We start from the raw sequence: 17,002 nt of genomic DNA, 5'->3' as shown, positions 1-17,002 counted from the left end.
GCTCACTTATCTATAGTGTCATAGGCCAGTGGATTCTGTGTTATTCCTTAGAGTTTACGTTTCCATATCATTCACAGTAACTACCTAGTTGTAGTCAATTAGTACCTTAGAAAGTCTTAGAACGAGGAGAAAGTGAATGACCTATGGAGTCTTCATGTTCTCTAAGACAGCCTTCCTGACCAGGAGGAAGATTCATATCCCAAGGGGAACTGGGAACTTCCGGTTAGTGGGTACTTACTATGTGCTTAGTCGTAAACATGAGGATTTTAGGTCTGTTTTTTAAATTTAAGCTCTGAGTGCTGATTAACGACTATCAAGGATCCTTCTCATGTAAAGAATAGCACATAATATCTTGGTGATACAAGGTCTAGAAAACTCCACTACTTAATTAAATAGATTTATTACTTACTGTTTGTGCTCCTAAAAATCTTTAAACAATCTAATTGCTCATACTGATAATACTTACTGCCTAACTTTTGTTTCTGTCAATAAACTTTGGGAGAGAATTTCTTAGAAATTTCCAGCTGCTCAATTCTGAACATTTTCATTAACTCACAAAATTAGATATTCTGTCTTTCACTTGTAGCTCTTTTGGAAGAAGAAAGAAAAGCCTATCGAAATCAAGTTGAGGAATCCACTAAACAAATACAGGTTCTTCAAGGTATGGAACACCCCAAGGCTATTTGGGATTGTTATTGTTTGTAGTGATTCCTAAGGAATGGAAAGTAAGAGTGCAGAGGAGTCCCATTTTTCTTTTCATGGCTTTGGTTCTTCCCTAGAATCTGAGACTATAACTAGGCTCTTGGTGGTTTTGTTTTTTTTTTTAAAGAAGCTACAAGGGAAGGTTCCCAAGTACTCCAATAGTAGACACTTGGAGTGGGATGATCACGGGTGAAGACACAGATTTGGTAAGACTCACTTTCTGGATTATGTAGTGAATTAGTACAAACAGGGCCTTCAGACAGGAAACCAGTTTGAGCTGCTCTGTGCATCAGCACTTTTAGCTTGTTGGTGGCATTATTTCTAATGCTCCTAACACACCTACATTGCAACAAAAATGATATACCACATGGAATAGAATAATGGTCCCCGCACTGCCTTCATTGGTGAAGGCTTCTCTTCATACCCACTGTTTTGCTGTCTCTTTGTGTGGACTATCACAGGGTCATGACAGAAATGACCAGAACGACCCCTCCCTGCATGTCAAGGGTTTTCTTAACCAGAGCTCCTGGTACTCTGAGGCTGTAGTCTTGAGATACCCCAGGGGAGGTCTTTCGTTCCCATGCCATTGTAAAATTCCTAAAGCAAAATTAATTTGCCTGCATTGTCAAACAGGGAACCAATGTTATTTTAAAATATTAGTTTGAGACATAGGGTGAGAAGAAATTAAATAGACAGGCAATCTCAGTTCATAAGAAATGGGAAGTCATTGTATGAGACCTATGATATTTGCCCTAAAATATCCCAGAGAAAAAAACCAATTTGGGGGTTTTATTTTCTTATTTTTGAGTGGGACATTTGAATTATTTAAAATTTTTAATTTTATTATGGTCAAATTAGAATATCTGGTGTAGGTTCTATTTCTTTAAGTTGAAAACTCTTTAAACTCTTATTATAGTTTAATGCTGTTACTCAGTTTATATAATTCTGATTTGAGTCTATGTTTGTATCCTGTACTGTGTATGGGCAATTTTTCCTAAAGGTTGTATGTCATTGTACTGCCTTTTGTCTTAAAGCTGTCTTACCTAGGCATCATTGAGTGCCCCCTAGTGCCAGCATGTATATTTCAGGGCTTTATCTACAAGTCTGTGGTTATGTTATGTCTGGCCATTGTATCTTTTCAGATTTTGAACCTGTTACCTCTCAATGCTTCCTACAAATTTAAAAATGCTTCCTACAATTTTGTCTTTAATGTTTATTTATGAGATAACCTCCCCCCTCCCAGCCTTAAATCCCCTCAATTATTTTAATTATTCTTCTTTTCTACCTATAATTTTCTTGTGTTATAGTAACCAAGACTAGTAGTCTAGTTCTGAACCAAGTATGATTTTATACAAATTGTTTCCAGTTCAAGTCAAGAGGGCACAAAACCAGATCTTTTAAAAATACACCTCTTATGGGCCAGCCCCGTGGCGAAGTGGTTAAGTTCGAGCACTCCACTTCAGTGGCCTGGTGTTTCACAGGTTCGGATCCTGGTTGCGGACATGGCACCGCTCATCAAGCCATGCTAAGGCAGCATCCCACGTGCCACAATTAGAAGGACCCACAACTAAAAATATACAACTATGTACTGGGGGGCTTTGGGGAGAAAAAGGAAAAAAATAAAATCTTTTTTGGGGACGACCCAGTGGCGCAGCGGTTAAGTTCACACGTTCCACTTCTCGGTGGCCCGGGGTTCTCCAGTTCGAATCCTGAGTGCAGACATGGCACCGCTTGGCACGCCATGCTGTGGTAGGCGTCCCACATATAAAGTAGAGGAAGATGGGCACGGATGTTAGCTCAGGGCCAGTCTTCCTCAGCAAAAAGAGGAGAACTGGCAGTAGTTAGCTCAGAGCTAGTCTGCCTCAAAAAAAAAAGAATCTTTTAAAAAATTAATTAATTAATTAAAATATACCTCTTTGATCAGGCGTATTCATTAATTTTATCAATTCATTAATTCAACCAATTCTTGATTGTTTACTCTGCTGTTTGGGGATAGTGCACACATGAGAAATACAGTCTAGTGGAAAAGATAAACAATAAGCAAATAAATATGTAATATGTTCTCCAATAAGGGCAGAGTAAAGGGCTAGAGAATGACAGAGGGCTGTTTTTAGGTAAGTCATCAGAGAAGCCTTCTTTAAGGAATTGACATTTGAACAGAAAGTTGAATTAAGAACATCAAAGGTTTTACTAATGCTCCCTTCTGACCAAGCAATTGTGTCTAAGAATTCGCCCTAAGAAAAAAATCAGGATTGCATTATAAGCAGTATTGTTTATATTATAGCTTAGTAATTTAAAACTTAGCCTAAAATGTCTAAAATAAAGAATTAGTCAAGAAAGTTACAGTGTAACTTTTTTGTTTTAAAAGATGTTCATCACCAGCAGGATAGAGAACACTATATATATTATGATCCCTCCCTATTTTTGTTTTTATATATGTGTAAATACGTAGAAAAAACCTAGAGGAATAAGTACCAAATGTTAGAAGCAGTTTCTCTGTATGGGAGAAATAAAGATCCCTTTGGTTTTTTCTGTGTTTCTGTATTTGGACATTTTCTGCATTAAACATGGATTGCTTGTACAGTTTAATCAAAAGAAATAAACAGCCCTGACAGCCTGGGCTGTGCAGTAACTACAATCCCATATGGGCTATTCTTTTATTCCTAATTGCTATGGACTAAGAAAATGATGGATAAATATACTTTTGTAGCCCAACTGCAGAGGTTACACATCAATATTGAGAATCTCCGGGAGGAGAAGGACAATGAAATCACAAGCACCCGCGATGAATTGCTTAGTGCCCGAGATGAAATTTTGCTCCTTCATCAAGCAGCAGAAAAGGCTGCCTCTGAGCGGGACACTGACATTGCTTCTTTACAAGAAGAGCTTAAGAAGGTGCGAGCTGAGCTTGAGCGGTGGCGGAAAGCAGCGTCTGAATATGAGAAAGAAATCACAAGTCTGCAAAACAGTTTTCAGCTTCGATGTCAACAATGTGAGGACCAACAGAGAGAGGAAGCAACAAGGCTACAAGGTGAGTAAATGTATTTTACGTGAAGCTTTTTAACTCTTGACAATGATAACTTTGTAAGTTGTACAGGATAACCATTCAGGCTGTTTTTCTCTTTGATAGCAATTGGTTGTATAGAGCAGTGTTTTTATGTTAGGGGCTCTAAATATTCTTCAGGTTTCCAAGTTCTACAATAAATTGAAATTTTTTACAATTTTATATTTTATTTAAATGCTGTTAAAAATTATTTGTCTTATAAAAGTGAAATGGGAAACAAATATTACTGAAGTTCAAGGTCACGGGACTTCCCTGAGTTATAAATGCAATGTAACAGAAATCAAAGGATAGCCATGTAAACTCTACATGTTTTTAAGGGAGAAAAACGTATGTTCTTCACTGAAATATTTCCCTTTCTCCTCTGAATTACTATGGAAGTTATGTTCCTATATTAACAAATATGTTTTGGGACTGTTTTAGGTGAACTAGAGAAGTTGAGAAAGGAATGGAATATGTTGGAAACCGAATGCCGTTCTCTAAAAAAGGAAAATGTTTTGCTATCATCAGAACTGCAGCGGCAAGAAAAAGAATTGCATAAGTATGCAAGAACTCTTTTTTTTAGCTTCAAAATACTCTTTTTCTTAAATTTTCATCCAAATTAAATTTAATTTTGATACTTAAATATCTTTTTGGAGCAAAATGTTCAGCCAGACTCTTGGCTATTTGCCAGGTTAACCATGCTAAATGAACAGTTTAGCATTTTTTTTCTGCTGCCACCATCATCCTATATGTTCTTTACTTTTGGTGTACTCATGGAATACATGTTCAGTAAAGGCCCCCTCCCCCAAAAAGCCCTAAACAAACAGCAAAGATCTATAATTAATGATTGAACTTTCCCTATAAACTAAATGATAATAAATTTCAAATACAAATTTGTTTTTCTTCCATGCCAGTGATCCTTTCTGTTAATAAGGGTGATCAGGAGATGACTATAATAAAGAATTTATACTATTGAAAGATATAAATTCATCTTCTGAATTTCAAGCAGGATTATATAAAGAGTAATAATGTGTAACATCAAGAATTCTCTAAAACCAGTTAAATCTTTCTAGTATCCAGTACCCTACAGGTAAACCAATGAATGCAATAGATTTATTCCAGCAAATTTAGTGAAGTCCTGTTTTCCCACCAACATTTGTTGCATAGTTTAAAATTGATTTCTTCCTTAAAAATTTGATCCATTCCATATTTATTGTTTAAATAATGTTTATGTTCTGATTCAGAATACAAAAGTAGTACTTGTTTATTATTGAAGCCGCTCTTAATTACTCCATCTCCCTCCCTGCCGGTACGCAAAAAATGGGAGTCATTACTCTCGTTAGCCTTATGTTTACACTCCAGAAGAGCATTAAGGTTAGCAAAAACTCAGTGATCAAGGTCAGTTCCCATAGAAAACAAGCTTTACGGAAAAATGATAAAGGACTAGATACATCAGAAAATAGTAAGCTTCATTATCTGCTTATTAAAAAAAACCAATTGTAATATTGATTATACATTTTTAAAAATTAAGAACTAGTTGAAGAAACAAGATGTGCTGATTTATTCTCTAAAACTCCTTACGATACCATGTCTTCTCCATATCAATATCTGTAAAGCGCTTTTTTCTCTTCCAGTGTCATAGCTTACTGTAGTCTTTTCATTTATTTATGTGTATTATTTTTTGAATGTTTAGAGAATAAAGAATAAAACAATAATAATAGTACAAATGTTTATAAATAAAGAATAAAACAAATGTTTGTTTATAACATGTAAAAGTTTGTAAAAGCAAATTCCAAAATATGAAGATGACAAAATAAAGGTCCAAAAGCAATTTATTAATGTTGTACATGTGTGTATATATATATGTACATGTATGTACCAACTGATTATCTATGTTACAGCACATTTGGACAAATTATTTGGTATAAAGTGTGCATAAGATGATGCAGACAGGTTCTTCATATTTGGAATACATTTGGATCTTAGTGAATCCATTTAGTTTAGTATTCTATCAAGCAAGAAATACTGATGTTTGATTACCAATATTGATTATCTTAAATTATTCTTGTTTTGGAATTATTGGTATTATAAAGATTCAGACTCGATCCCTCATTTTTGAGATGTGATTAATTGGACTCTAGCGGATTGTTAAATGCTATTTTCTTAATTCCTTCAAAATTTGTTGAAGTGTTGAAAAGCAAGCCTACAAACTCCTTAAGAGTTAGAAGCCTCTGGTTTAAAAATTTTAGGCCCCAAAAGGGTGGAATATGGTAGATCATTGGTCAAGTTGTCTGCCTAAATTCATATAAACTATTTAAGGCTAATTCTTTTCCTTAAACTTTTCTGATTTAGTAGTTCTCTAAATTTATTTGGTAAGCCTCCCCAGCATTTAAGTAGTATTTAGAAGCTAGTCTTCCTTTATAGAGTCTTATATGCCATTTAGTTCCTAGCTGTATTGGCCTGACAGCATCACACTTACTCCCTGAGAATCTGCCTAGCATACAATCAGAATGGGATTTATACTCTATAGTATCTGTTACAATATTGAGTCTGAGTCTTTTGTTCCGTTCTGAGACATACAACTGTCATCTTGGAAACCTTATCCTCCTTTAGCTCTTTCTGTTGTAGATGGGAGCCAAATTCTTTAACACAGCTACACTATACAGATCTTTTGTTCTTTGTTGTCTGTGATGTAGAAGGAATTGAACAAAGAATTTCTATTCATGCCTATCAAGCTGTTTTCCTAGTATGTAAATCGGATTTTTTTACATCAGGTTATAAAAGTAATCGTAGAATTTAAGCCGGAAAACAGCCTCAGAAATTATTGAGTTCAATCTTCTTGTTTGACAGTGGAGGGCATTGAGACTCTCCTTGTGTTGTTTGTATCTATGTAACCTGGTGCCTGGCACAGATCTAAGAACTCAGGAAATGCTTACTCAGAGAATGAAATTGCACTAGTTAAGTGACTTGCTTAATATCTCACAACTAAATAGTGGCAGAGCTGGGGCAAAACTCAGCCTCCTGGTTCTTTGTCCCATGCTTTTCCCCCACTTTGGTATGTTTTCTCTTTTCATTAGGTTTATCTTTATTTAAGTTGGCAGTGGCTCCTAAGCTTTAAGTTTCTGTCCCCCAACCTATTTGTCAAGTACTGAAACTTATAAGAAAATAGTTGAAATACATGGTCTTCTTTTCCTGTAGAAGACCTATATTGAATCTTTTTATGATATAGTTAATATAATGTAATACAACAAAACATATAATGTCACTGCCTACTTCTATTTTTAAAATTTCAACTTTTGTATATATTTGATTATCTAAAAATAGGACATAGCTTTAAACTTGCACTTTTTTAATGTTTTAACGCTTTTTACTTATTGAAAGTATCTTATTCTTTTTTACACTTTTCTTTCCTCCCCTGAAATCCACTCCATCCCTCCTAGTGACATGTATAAGAAATTGGACTTCCTGCTGTGTCTAGTTTCTACATGAATAACTCTGTCAATATTTATGTTGCAGTTCTCAGAAGCAGAGTTTAGAGCTTACCAGTGATCTCAGCATCCTTCAGATGACTAGAAAAGAGCTTGAGAATCAAGTGGGATCCTTGAAAGAACAGCATCTTCGAGATTCAGCTGATTTAAAAAGTCTTCTCAGTAAGGCTGAAACCCAAGCAAAGGATGTACAGAAAGAGGTAAAGCGAAAAGACATTATGAGCCCAATTATGGTTGGACTTAAAGCCAAAAGCAAATCAGATATTCATGCTAGTTAGAAATAAAGGGAAGCAGAAGTCACATTACCTGTTAAAAAGTTGATACTTGGAGCATCTCTGCTTGGTGATTTCTAGCTATGTATCATGGTCCATATGTAGAGAATTCATCAGTAGGATTTGTTCTCAAAAATATAAATATGCAAAATTACATTAAAAAAATTTTCTCTACCAGTTAGTTAACCTATATGAGAAGCACTTTGTACCGGATCACTCAATTCATTATTTATCTTTGAAAGACAGTATCATATTTAACATAGAATACTTTTGGAAAGCAAACTGGGGCCACACTGTAATGCTGTCTAAACTCCTCAGGTGAAACTGGCCTGAAAAGTTACTTAAAATTCACCTCATAGCCAGCCAGCCAAACACATCTTCTATGACCTTTTACTTCCTCTCCTCCTACCCCTTTTTCCTCTTCTTCACAAATATGCTGCTCACTTTTCATGTCATTTTTCTTAAAACCTTGACTTGGGTGGCTTTTAAAAAAATCATGTTAAAAATGGTGAGGGTTTACTTTGGAGCAGAGAACCCACCCAGTCTCTTTCTGAGCAAAGCCTTGAAGTTGACAGTGAGGCAGTTAGAGCTGCGTTCAGTCCAGCTTGCCTTATACTACTCTCTGCATAGACTCCTGGCCAGCTTAGGGGGATGGAGAAGGCTGATGCATCTTGATCTCCTACTGGTCAGGGCCCCACCCCAGTTGCTGACTCTCTTAAATGAAGGATTCGTTATAAATTAAAGGAAGTTGAAGACAATTCTTTGTTTTTAATAATGAATTTTCCCCAAGTTGTTTTTGGATCTATTTAATCAATGCAGTTTTTGTTTGCACTTTCCTTTCCTTGTAGTATCCTGAACTTGAGAATGATTATTGTTCTTCTATCTTCATGTTTGTTCCTAAAGAAAAAAAAACTGTAACATTTTTTTATTTACATGTGGCCATATTGATTTTGTAATATGTTCGTTTTTATCTTCTTGCTAAGGATATGTGTTTTGGGAGAAATCTCATTTTATTTAATTGGAACACAAATTTTGTGCCAAAGTAAATATGCTGGTATTTAATACTGTAAGCACTTTGTGTCCTTCCAGTCCATATGCCATAATTCTTTCAAAATCTGGGAAGAATGCTGTGGTTGGAAGATGATTCTGTTGTATGTTAATATGAATGCATTAGCCGTTTTGTTGCATTATTTGTTTGCCTGTTTTTGGTCACTGAGCAATCAGTGCGAATTGCTTTAACTGTTTCCATAAATGGCAGTGGCATGTTGTCACAGCATCTAAATTGTTGATAGCCTTTGGATTGCATTAAATGCAGCACATTTAAAAATATGTCTGATCTTGTCAATATGTTTCTTTTCTATTTTCTTGTTCAGTGTTTTCCATTGTGAAATAATGTGGTCATCACACTTCTTTGTAATGTAAAATTGCTTCTCTTTCCGTTTGTCCTGATGTCAACTATTGGATACTAGTCTGTAACTAACATATTCTTTAATGAGGTTCCTATATCTGTGTAATCCACTGCAAATGAATTACTCCTTTTTATTAATGTACATATTCCCTTTCAACATTTCCCCTTTGTTCTCCTTTCTATGTGCACAGTATTATGATTATGTGTCTTCAGCACTGTGACAAGCTAAAATATTACAAGCTAAGCAAGCCCAGATACGATTATTTTTATGAAGAAGAACCAAAAGTATTGGTAATACTGTGTGGTATTTCCCTTTTAATCAGAACTGAGCTCATTTTTCACCTCTGAGTTAGAAAGCAAGATGGAGCAAAAATGATATCCAAGTGAGATGTGCAACTAAGGCTGCAAAAGGTGACCTTTGTTCCAACAATTAAATTTTATATTTGTGGCAGCTTTTATTTGAACATTTAATAAAGAAAAAGTATATGAGAAAAGTAAATTTTAATCCTCAGTATTAAGAGAAAAATAATAGTGTATCATCTTTATATTTGACTTAAGAAAGCATCTCTATATTTTAATTTAGTAGGAATATCTAATTTAAGAATTCATAAAACATTGAGTACACAAGTCCACCTGCAAAGACTGACTCAGGAAAGTTGTTTGGCTTCACTCTTGCCCTGGGGCCAGAATCCTTCCCACCCACTCACATGCTGAAGGTTAACAGCAGGATCTTCCTGACTGAGCTGCCTTCCTGTCATTATGTTTCACAACTCCTGGAGCAGAGAAATGATTAAGTACTTTGGTGGAAAGGACAGGCTGGATGTAAGAATGGCAGAAAAGGAAAGTAAGGGAAAGTTTAGGTCAGCAGATCACTTTTCACTTATTCTTTGTTAGTCACTGTTAAGAATCAGATCATTGAGAATTGATTATGTTCTAAGAGACTCGTGCAGAGACTAGCCTGGGTACACTGAATTTATTTTGGCAGCCTGCTGGTAACCTTCTGCCTTCTGGAAGGAAGTCCACAGATCCCACAAAAAAAAAACTGTCATAAAGTCCATGAATCTTACTCCTTAGTTCATTCTCTGGCATCCTACCCAAACTTGTTCTGGGAACATTGTTAGGTAACAGGGAGTTCCTTTCATATTTTACCTCGTTCTCTGTACCCATATCTTTCTTCCCACTTTTTGGTGACCTCTCTGCTGACTCTAGCCCTCCCACCCCTACTTCTTCTGACTAATGTTTTTGTACATTTGCATCCTTTTAATAGTTATCTCTGGAGTGCATAATGATGAGCTCCTAATTAGTCACTCGAAGGTATTTGCATTATTCAGAAGCACCATGTAGAGGGTGTCCTTTATTGGGGGAATTTCTAGGTTATAGGCGGAAAAGAACTGGTGACTTTCCAGCCTCATGGCTATATTTGGGGAAGAGGAGAAACCTTTCTGGTATGCCAGACTTGCAGTATATTTATTTTATACTCAGCCCTTGTCTTTCTTTCTTCCTTTTAAAACCTTCAGAGATGGCAGAGTGGGGCAGCGGAGCCTGAGACAAAAGCACAACCAGCAGCAGAACAGTCTTTGCTCTTTGACTGGGAGCTCAGCTTGCATGTAAGATGCAATATCTGCAAGTAGAATCAGTCTAGAATTCCTGCCTCCCAGAGCATTTAAAGTAGGGGCAAACCATACTACGTTTCACTTTGGCCTCACCTTTGTGCAAGGGATAGCTCGTCCATCTGAAAGTCAAATTCTATACAGTGAACTGTTTTCCAGAGCAGGAAGTGGTATGTTTCACTGTAGAAAAATGTCTATCAGAAACAGATCTTTAAAAATTATTTTTATTTGGTGCTTACGTTTTAAATAGAAAGATAGAAATGTCCCAGTTCTAGTTGTTGGTACCTTAGATACATTTCTTTGCTTCATTTGCCTAGAAATTCACTTACCCAGAACACTTTAATGCTGAGTAAAAGGAGGCCTAATGGGAGTTAACGCTTTTTACTTTAAGGCTAAAATAGCTTGGCTAACATTCCTACCAGGATATAAACTCAGACTTCCTAACCTTGACATTTAATTAGGCCGTGGAGTTTTTCTTCATTTGCTTTTCTTTTGCTCAGTTTGAAATTTTGATTTTCTCCTTTCGCTCACTTAATAGAAAAAAATGACCCTTTACCTTGCAAACCGATGACAGAATGGTGACTTCTCTTACTTTTTTTTAAATTCCAGGGCCAGAAAATTCTTACATAAAACCAAGTTAGCATTCAAGACTTCTTCTTAGTGCAAATGATTCTTATCCTCCTTAAAACAAAAAGGCTTGACTTTGGTGTTGCAGGTGACTAAGTAGGGTCTGGTATATAAGCCTGACTAGAACCATTACTTCATACCAATTTTAAGTTGAGTCTGCACACTCTTTTTTCTTTGCCTTTAGTATGAAAAGACACAGACTGTACTCTCAGAACTGAAGTTGAAGTTTGAAATGACTGAGCAGGAAAAACAATCAATCACAGATGAGCTCAAACAATGTAAAGACAACCTGAAGCTGCTCCGAGAGAAAGGAAATAATGTAAGTCTTTGCAAACTTGGCTTAGCTTTGATTGAGAGGCAGGTGAGAGTCCTGAAATTGATTTTTCAGAGGACTTTGTTACTGGTTTGAGAAACTAAAGCCTGTAGAACACATGAACTAAGCTTTTCATTATGAAATTCCATGATGGAATCGTTGTGCTGTCAAATTTTTGAGTAAGAATTTGCCCCTTAAACCTGTGTCACTAGAAGAGTCCGAGGACTGCCTGGAGGAAGAGCCTTGTTGGCAAGAAAATAATTTACCTAAGAACTATCAGCTTTCCCAGATGAATCTGAAGTTTTGTCACTAAGCCGTCATCTGGCCCTTGTCTTTCCCCTGCTAGGAAATGAAGCACTGTACCACCAGGGACCTACCCAAGAAATAGTAGCACATCTTGACTCCTTAGCATAGCTGTATCAAAAAATGGAGACTTAATTATGGTTTTCATTTTATACAAATAACATTCTCACTAAGGCACGTTCCTAAAAAGCTTAGTGTCTTGTTGGCCTCTTACAAATATTAGGAAATATTTGGTGAGTTTCTGCAGGGCTCTGTGTGTGTGTTTGTGTGTGTGTGTGTGTGTGTGTGTGTGTGTTAAATTGGAACATTATGGTATAAATTGAGTTTAATAATATTAATTTGTTTTTCATTTGCTAAAAAGGCAGATAGTCTTTAAAAAGATGTTACTCTAAATAAATGTTGTGTTACACGTTTTGGTGATCATTGCCTTTGTGGGCCCTAACTGATGGATGTTCAGTGTGGTTGGTTGTGCTCTGACTTACTTCAAACCCCTGTCATGGCTTGGATACTGCAGTGGGCGTGAGCCACACACTTCCTACCAAGGAACGCACTCCGCTTAACCTGCAGCACAAGTACAAAAGAGTGATGTTGCATGGCCATCCAGTTACACAGTTGCACACACAATGCTCATGAGTTGTGTCCAACTGTCATTTGCTAAAGAAAGTCTCAGTTGTTTAGAAAATAAAGGCTTGTTACTGAGGTGGAAGGAAGCCTTTTAGAAGTTGATGAATTGGGTTTGGAGGCTTTATGCTAAGCAAAAATGGATTGCATTTGTTTCAAAAACGTAGATTACAGAACTCTTCTGAAATCAGATCATAATGGTTTGGTTACTTCTCTCTTTTGTGTTAATTCATATCCCTCTGAGTGTGGAATTTCAAACCACCTTCTACTAAATTAACCTATGAAGACATCTAGCATAATCAGAATGGATCCCCCTAATACTATTTAGAATGTTTTCAAAAGTAACCTTGCTATTATTATTTATAGTTGTACAAATAGGGTGATTTCCTTTTTTTATGATATTGGCTTGTAGTATTAAACTATTACTCTGTAATAACACTCATTGTAGTAATTCCCTTCCAATTTTAAAAATTAATTATATTCTGGTAACATAACTGAAAGCCCTGAGACTCAGCTGCATTCTTTATAATACCAAATATTTATCGTACATTGTATCAGATCTCTTGCTTGGTTTAGGAAGCACGCATCACAGGACATTTATTTTTAAGCATGAAAGCAATACCATCTCAGGCAAAAGAGTTTTGGTTTAAAAAATAAAAAGATTTTGATGGAGGGATAAAATAAACTTTAGCCATTTCCAAGGGAGTACATTGTCAAATCCTAATGGATTCCGAATATGGAACAAAAATAATGTACTGTCAAGCAGGGCATCAGCTGGTGAGGTATTGTCATTGCTCTGTTTTAACGTGCTACATTTCGTTAGGGTCTTAGGGATACCCACGTTGCCCATTGCCTCCAGCTGTTCCTTTTAAACTGATAGTTTGCCGACTTACATACCATGGTCCATCATTCTGGATTGTATTAGATGTCTTTAAAATGTTTGAATCAGTGCAAAACCTCAGTCTTCCTATCTTCCCTCCCACCCTCCTGGGGTCTAAATCATCTTATCTGATATTTTTTTTATAGCATAAAATGATTTTAATATCCCTTCCCTTCTTTAGCCTTCCATATTACAACCCGTCCCAGCCGTATTCATCGGCCTATTCCTGGCTTTCCTGTTTTGGTGTTTCGGTCCATTGTGGTAGAGAAAGGTACAAGCACTACTGTTGAGTCCTTGTCTGTTTGTCCCCGTCACCTGTTTGTGCCATATCTGTAATATAGTGCATGGCAAAACCACACACAGGTATTTTGTTACCTGAAGCAAACCCTTCATTTAGTATGCCATGTATTGTGTCATACGAATGAACTGAACAATCAACTAATCACATAACATTTTGTGTTGTTTCCTTTGTAGTAATGCTAACCATGAATTAATTCCAACCTAACCAGTTGTTAACATGCTGCCTTTAACTGAGTCTTTGTCTCTAGCAAACTGGAGTAAACTATGAATTGCTGCAATATTAGTACCCTCTTCCCAATTGATATGTTTAATCAGATTTGAATGAGAAATGAAGAGTTTGCCTCTTTGAGGTTTTCAGCCAGCTTTCTTCCCCCTCCTCTCTTCCCTTTTCCATAGTGTAGAGTTTCTTTGTTTCAACTCTTTGCCTATATTTACACTGTGGCTGTGAAGATGAAAAAGGATGAGATTAGCATAATGGGCCATTGGCTCACAATCTCAACCCCATTGTGCATTTACTTATGAGACTATAAACCTATCCCATATCTTTCTGAGCCCTGATCTGCAATATCAGAATATTTCATTAAAAGCCAGCTTTTTCAATAAGACTCTCAGAAAACTCGTGAAAATAAAGCTATCAACCAAAGCAAGTTGATACTATAAAGCCCTCTGAAAGTTAACAGGGAACAGCCTATCCATGCTTGCATATTAATAGAACATATAAATTAATGATCATGTGACATTTTTACACTGGACATGGTCTTTACCAAAAGTATCAGACAGTCAGGGGTGTTCCCTGATAGCACTTCCCCATCTTGAACCCCATCTGATTTTGTCTTCTGCAGTTTCAAATTAGAGGATCAAAGCTTAGATGATTTTCTTTCTATCAGCTTACCCACCAGCCCCTTATATAAAACTACTCCAACATGTGAATCTGGTTTTTATCAAGAAATAAACATTTTAGGCAGAAATATACTCCAGGCATCTGTATACATCAGTTAGTTGTAATGTATGGATACTAGAGTAAATAAAGCAGGATGAGCCCAGAGGGTTCCTTAGAAGTCACTATTAGGTTTTAACTGTAACAAAATTGGAAACTGCCCAAGACTTTCCTGAGATGTATCAGGCTTTTTCACAGTGGTCCTCTAAAAGAGTGTCTGCTATTATGACTCTCCTCACACCTGCACTCCCTCACCACTTTTTCTTTTCTTTAAAAATTTATTCTTATGCAAAGATAAGGTTTTTCTAATGTTCTGTTAAGTATTCAGGACTCTCTGGATCCAATGGGTTAATAGGTATGAAAAGAGAGGGGAGAATGTGATATTGACTCTTGGTTTCTTTCCACACAGAAACCCTGGCCCTGGATGCCCATGTTGGCTGCCCTGGTTGCGGTGACAGCCATCGTGCTGTACGTGCCAGGTCTGGCCAGAGCTTCTCCATGAGAACGTTTCTTGAGTCCGTACACCGTCCTCCCTCTAGAAGCTGGCATCACACTCATGCTGGGGACAAACAGAACCATTTTCTTCCTTTTTACCTCTTAAAACAGCAGAAGTGCAAGAATACAGCTGTTAGGGTCATTGCTTTAAATTATATAAAATGTATCTGTCTATAAAGAGGATATAAAATTGTGACTTGATTCTACTGTAAGCAATAATTTGCTTGCAATTTTTCATGTAATTTTTAAATTAGTCTGTTGAGATTCTGAATATTATGGTGGCCTAAAGTAGGCTTCTTGGTACACCAAATTATTTATAACATTAAATTTATGGGTATTTTACTCTGAATTCTAGTGGCCAGATAATTCATTTTTGTGATTCGATAACTACCCAAACCAAACAACCTATACATACATGGGAAGAGAGGCCCTGTGTGCTCAGTGCCTATCAGTTTGAAATATATACACATATATATATATTTTTTACATATTTACGCCATTTTTACTTGTTATAAAACCACTGAGCTGTTGGGAACAAGACTTAGAGACAACTATTTGTGTGGATTTTTTTTTTTTTAAGGAGAAATACACTTGGAAAATATTCTGTTCTAGTGATAATTTGGGGAATATGTGCACATTTGTTCAGCCTTAATGTGATTTGATGATGTGGAGGGCATCAACTTTGAAAAACTTTCCATGAGAGTGTGTATTTTCTTGAGCAAACTGAAGTATTTCTGGGAGCAAAAACAGTAATTATACAATTTCAGTGCAGTAAACCAAACTGTTGAGTCAATTGGAATGTAATTTATTAAACCTCATGTATTTAAAGAGATATTTTCTTTAAAAGCCAAGTTACTTTCTCATATACAGCATTTTAGGAAGCATGGGTTTTTTTTTTTCCTATCATCTCTTCCTCTAAGCATGTTTAATTGAAGAAAGAATTAATATCTCTTTAGATAAGCTTTTACTGACTTAATTTGGTTATGATATTTCAAAGCTAATTCACGTTTGAGGTGAGCTGTTGTTACCTACCAACAAATTTCCTGGTTGGGTATGCAAATGGTTATTTTCTTTTTATTGTTGTTAATTGGGACGTTCTGTTAATGAGAAGCACTATTCCCAAGGTTAATAGTGTTCCATGCACAGTGAAGCACCTAAACACTGCTTGATATTATAAATTTAAGACACAGAAGTGAAAGTTTAGCTATGGTTTTGTGCGGCACCACAGTTATGTCAATAAAGTTTATTTAGGTCATAGAATATCCTAAAGTATCATATAGCTAAAATTTTCAGTCAATGAAGACTGGGAGGGAATGTCAGTGAATTGGCTTGGATGTTCTGTGGCAATCCACAGGCCTAGCCACATATTGAAATAGAAGTTTAGGATATAATTTGCCTTGTGCTGTTTGGCAGTCATTGTTTATACTTTAAAGGTTATATTTTAAGCTATTTGGGATTTGCTGTTGGGAGAATCACTAGATTTATGGAGGAATTAGTCACAAATGACTTGTAGAAAATACTGTCACATAGTTCATTTCATCATTTTCTGTTGCAGGAAGCCACTCCACCACAGAATGCTGATATGCCAGTGGTACCCAGTACCTCTTGTATATAGGTTATTGCAAATATTGTTCTGAAATGCTTAACTTCAGAATTACATTTTTTAAAGTAAATAATTGTTTTAAATCTATTTTGTAAAGATATAAAGTACAATAGAATTTCTCGAGTACAGATTAAACTATTTGCACTAACACACGTGATGTGCATGATTTAATAAAATAACTTTACTCTCCCTATGCATTTTTGAGTTGGATATCATTGAAATTCTTAGTGCTGACTCTACTATTGGATTGTTTTTAGTTTTTTCTTGAAATGACTCCTTATGCAACATAATATATGTTTAGTGGTCTTGGGGTTTAAGAGAAAACACTGAGCTGTTTCCTCCAGGTTTTATTAGCCTTTTATTTAACTTACTGCTCTAATTTTTTTCCTTTTACTATGGT

The 17,002-nt window shown here is 36.0% G+C and overlaps 1 protein-coding gene across 50 annotated transcripts in view; it reads left to right on the top strand.

Annotated features, from left to right (window-relative positions):
• SLMAP (sarcolemma associated protein) overlaps window positions 1-16,795 on the top strand; it is a 159,551-nt gene extending 142,756 nt beyond the window's left edge. For 29 of the 50 annotated variants that reach the window (XM_070493247.1, XM_070493232.1, XM_070493242.1 and 26 more), the window contains 7 exons: window positions 587-661; window positions 3,413-3,733; window positions 4,187-4,304; window positions 7,262-7,433; window positions 11,335-11,469; window positions 13,449-13,538; window positions 14,914-16,795. In XM_070493247.1, the coding sequence (XP_070349348.1) occupies window positions 587-661; window positions 3,413-3,733; window positions 4,187-4,304; window positions 7,262-7,433; window positions 11,335-11,469; window positions 13,449-13,532 (905 nt within the window). In that variant the 3' untranslated portion in view covers window positions 13,533-13,538; window positions 14,914-16,795. The remainder of the gene's footprint in view (window positions 1-586; window positions 662-3,412; window positions 3,734-4,186; window positions 4,305-7,261; window positions 7,434-11,334; window positions 11,470-13,448; window positions 13,539-14,913) is intronic. The other 21 variants (XM_070493246.1, XM_070493229.1, XM_070493240.1 and 18 more) reach the window with 1 other exon arrangement.
• The last annotated feature ends 207 nt before the right edge of the window (window positions 16,796-17,002 follow it).

Source organism: Equus asinus, chromosome 21 (genome assembly GCF_041296235.1).
Source record: "Equus asinus isolate D_3611 breed Donkey chromosome 21, EquAss-T2T_v2, whole genome shotgun sequence".
In the NCBI taxonomy this organism is placed as follows: Eukaryota; Metazoa; Chordata; class Mammalia; order Perissodactyla; family Equidae; genus Equus; species Equus asinus.
This window is presented reverse-complemented; position numbering and strand designations above follow the sequence as displayed.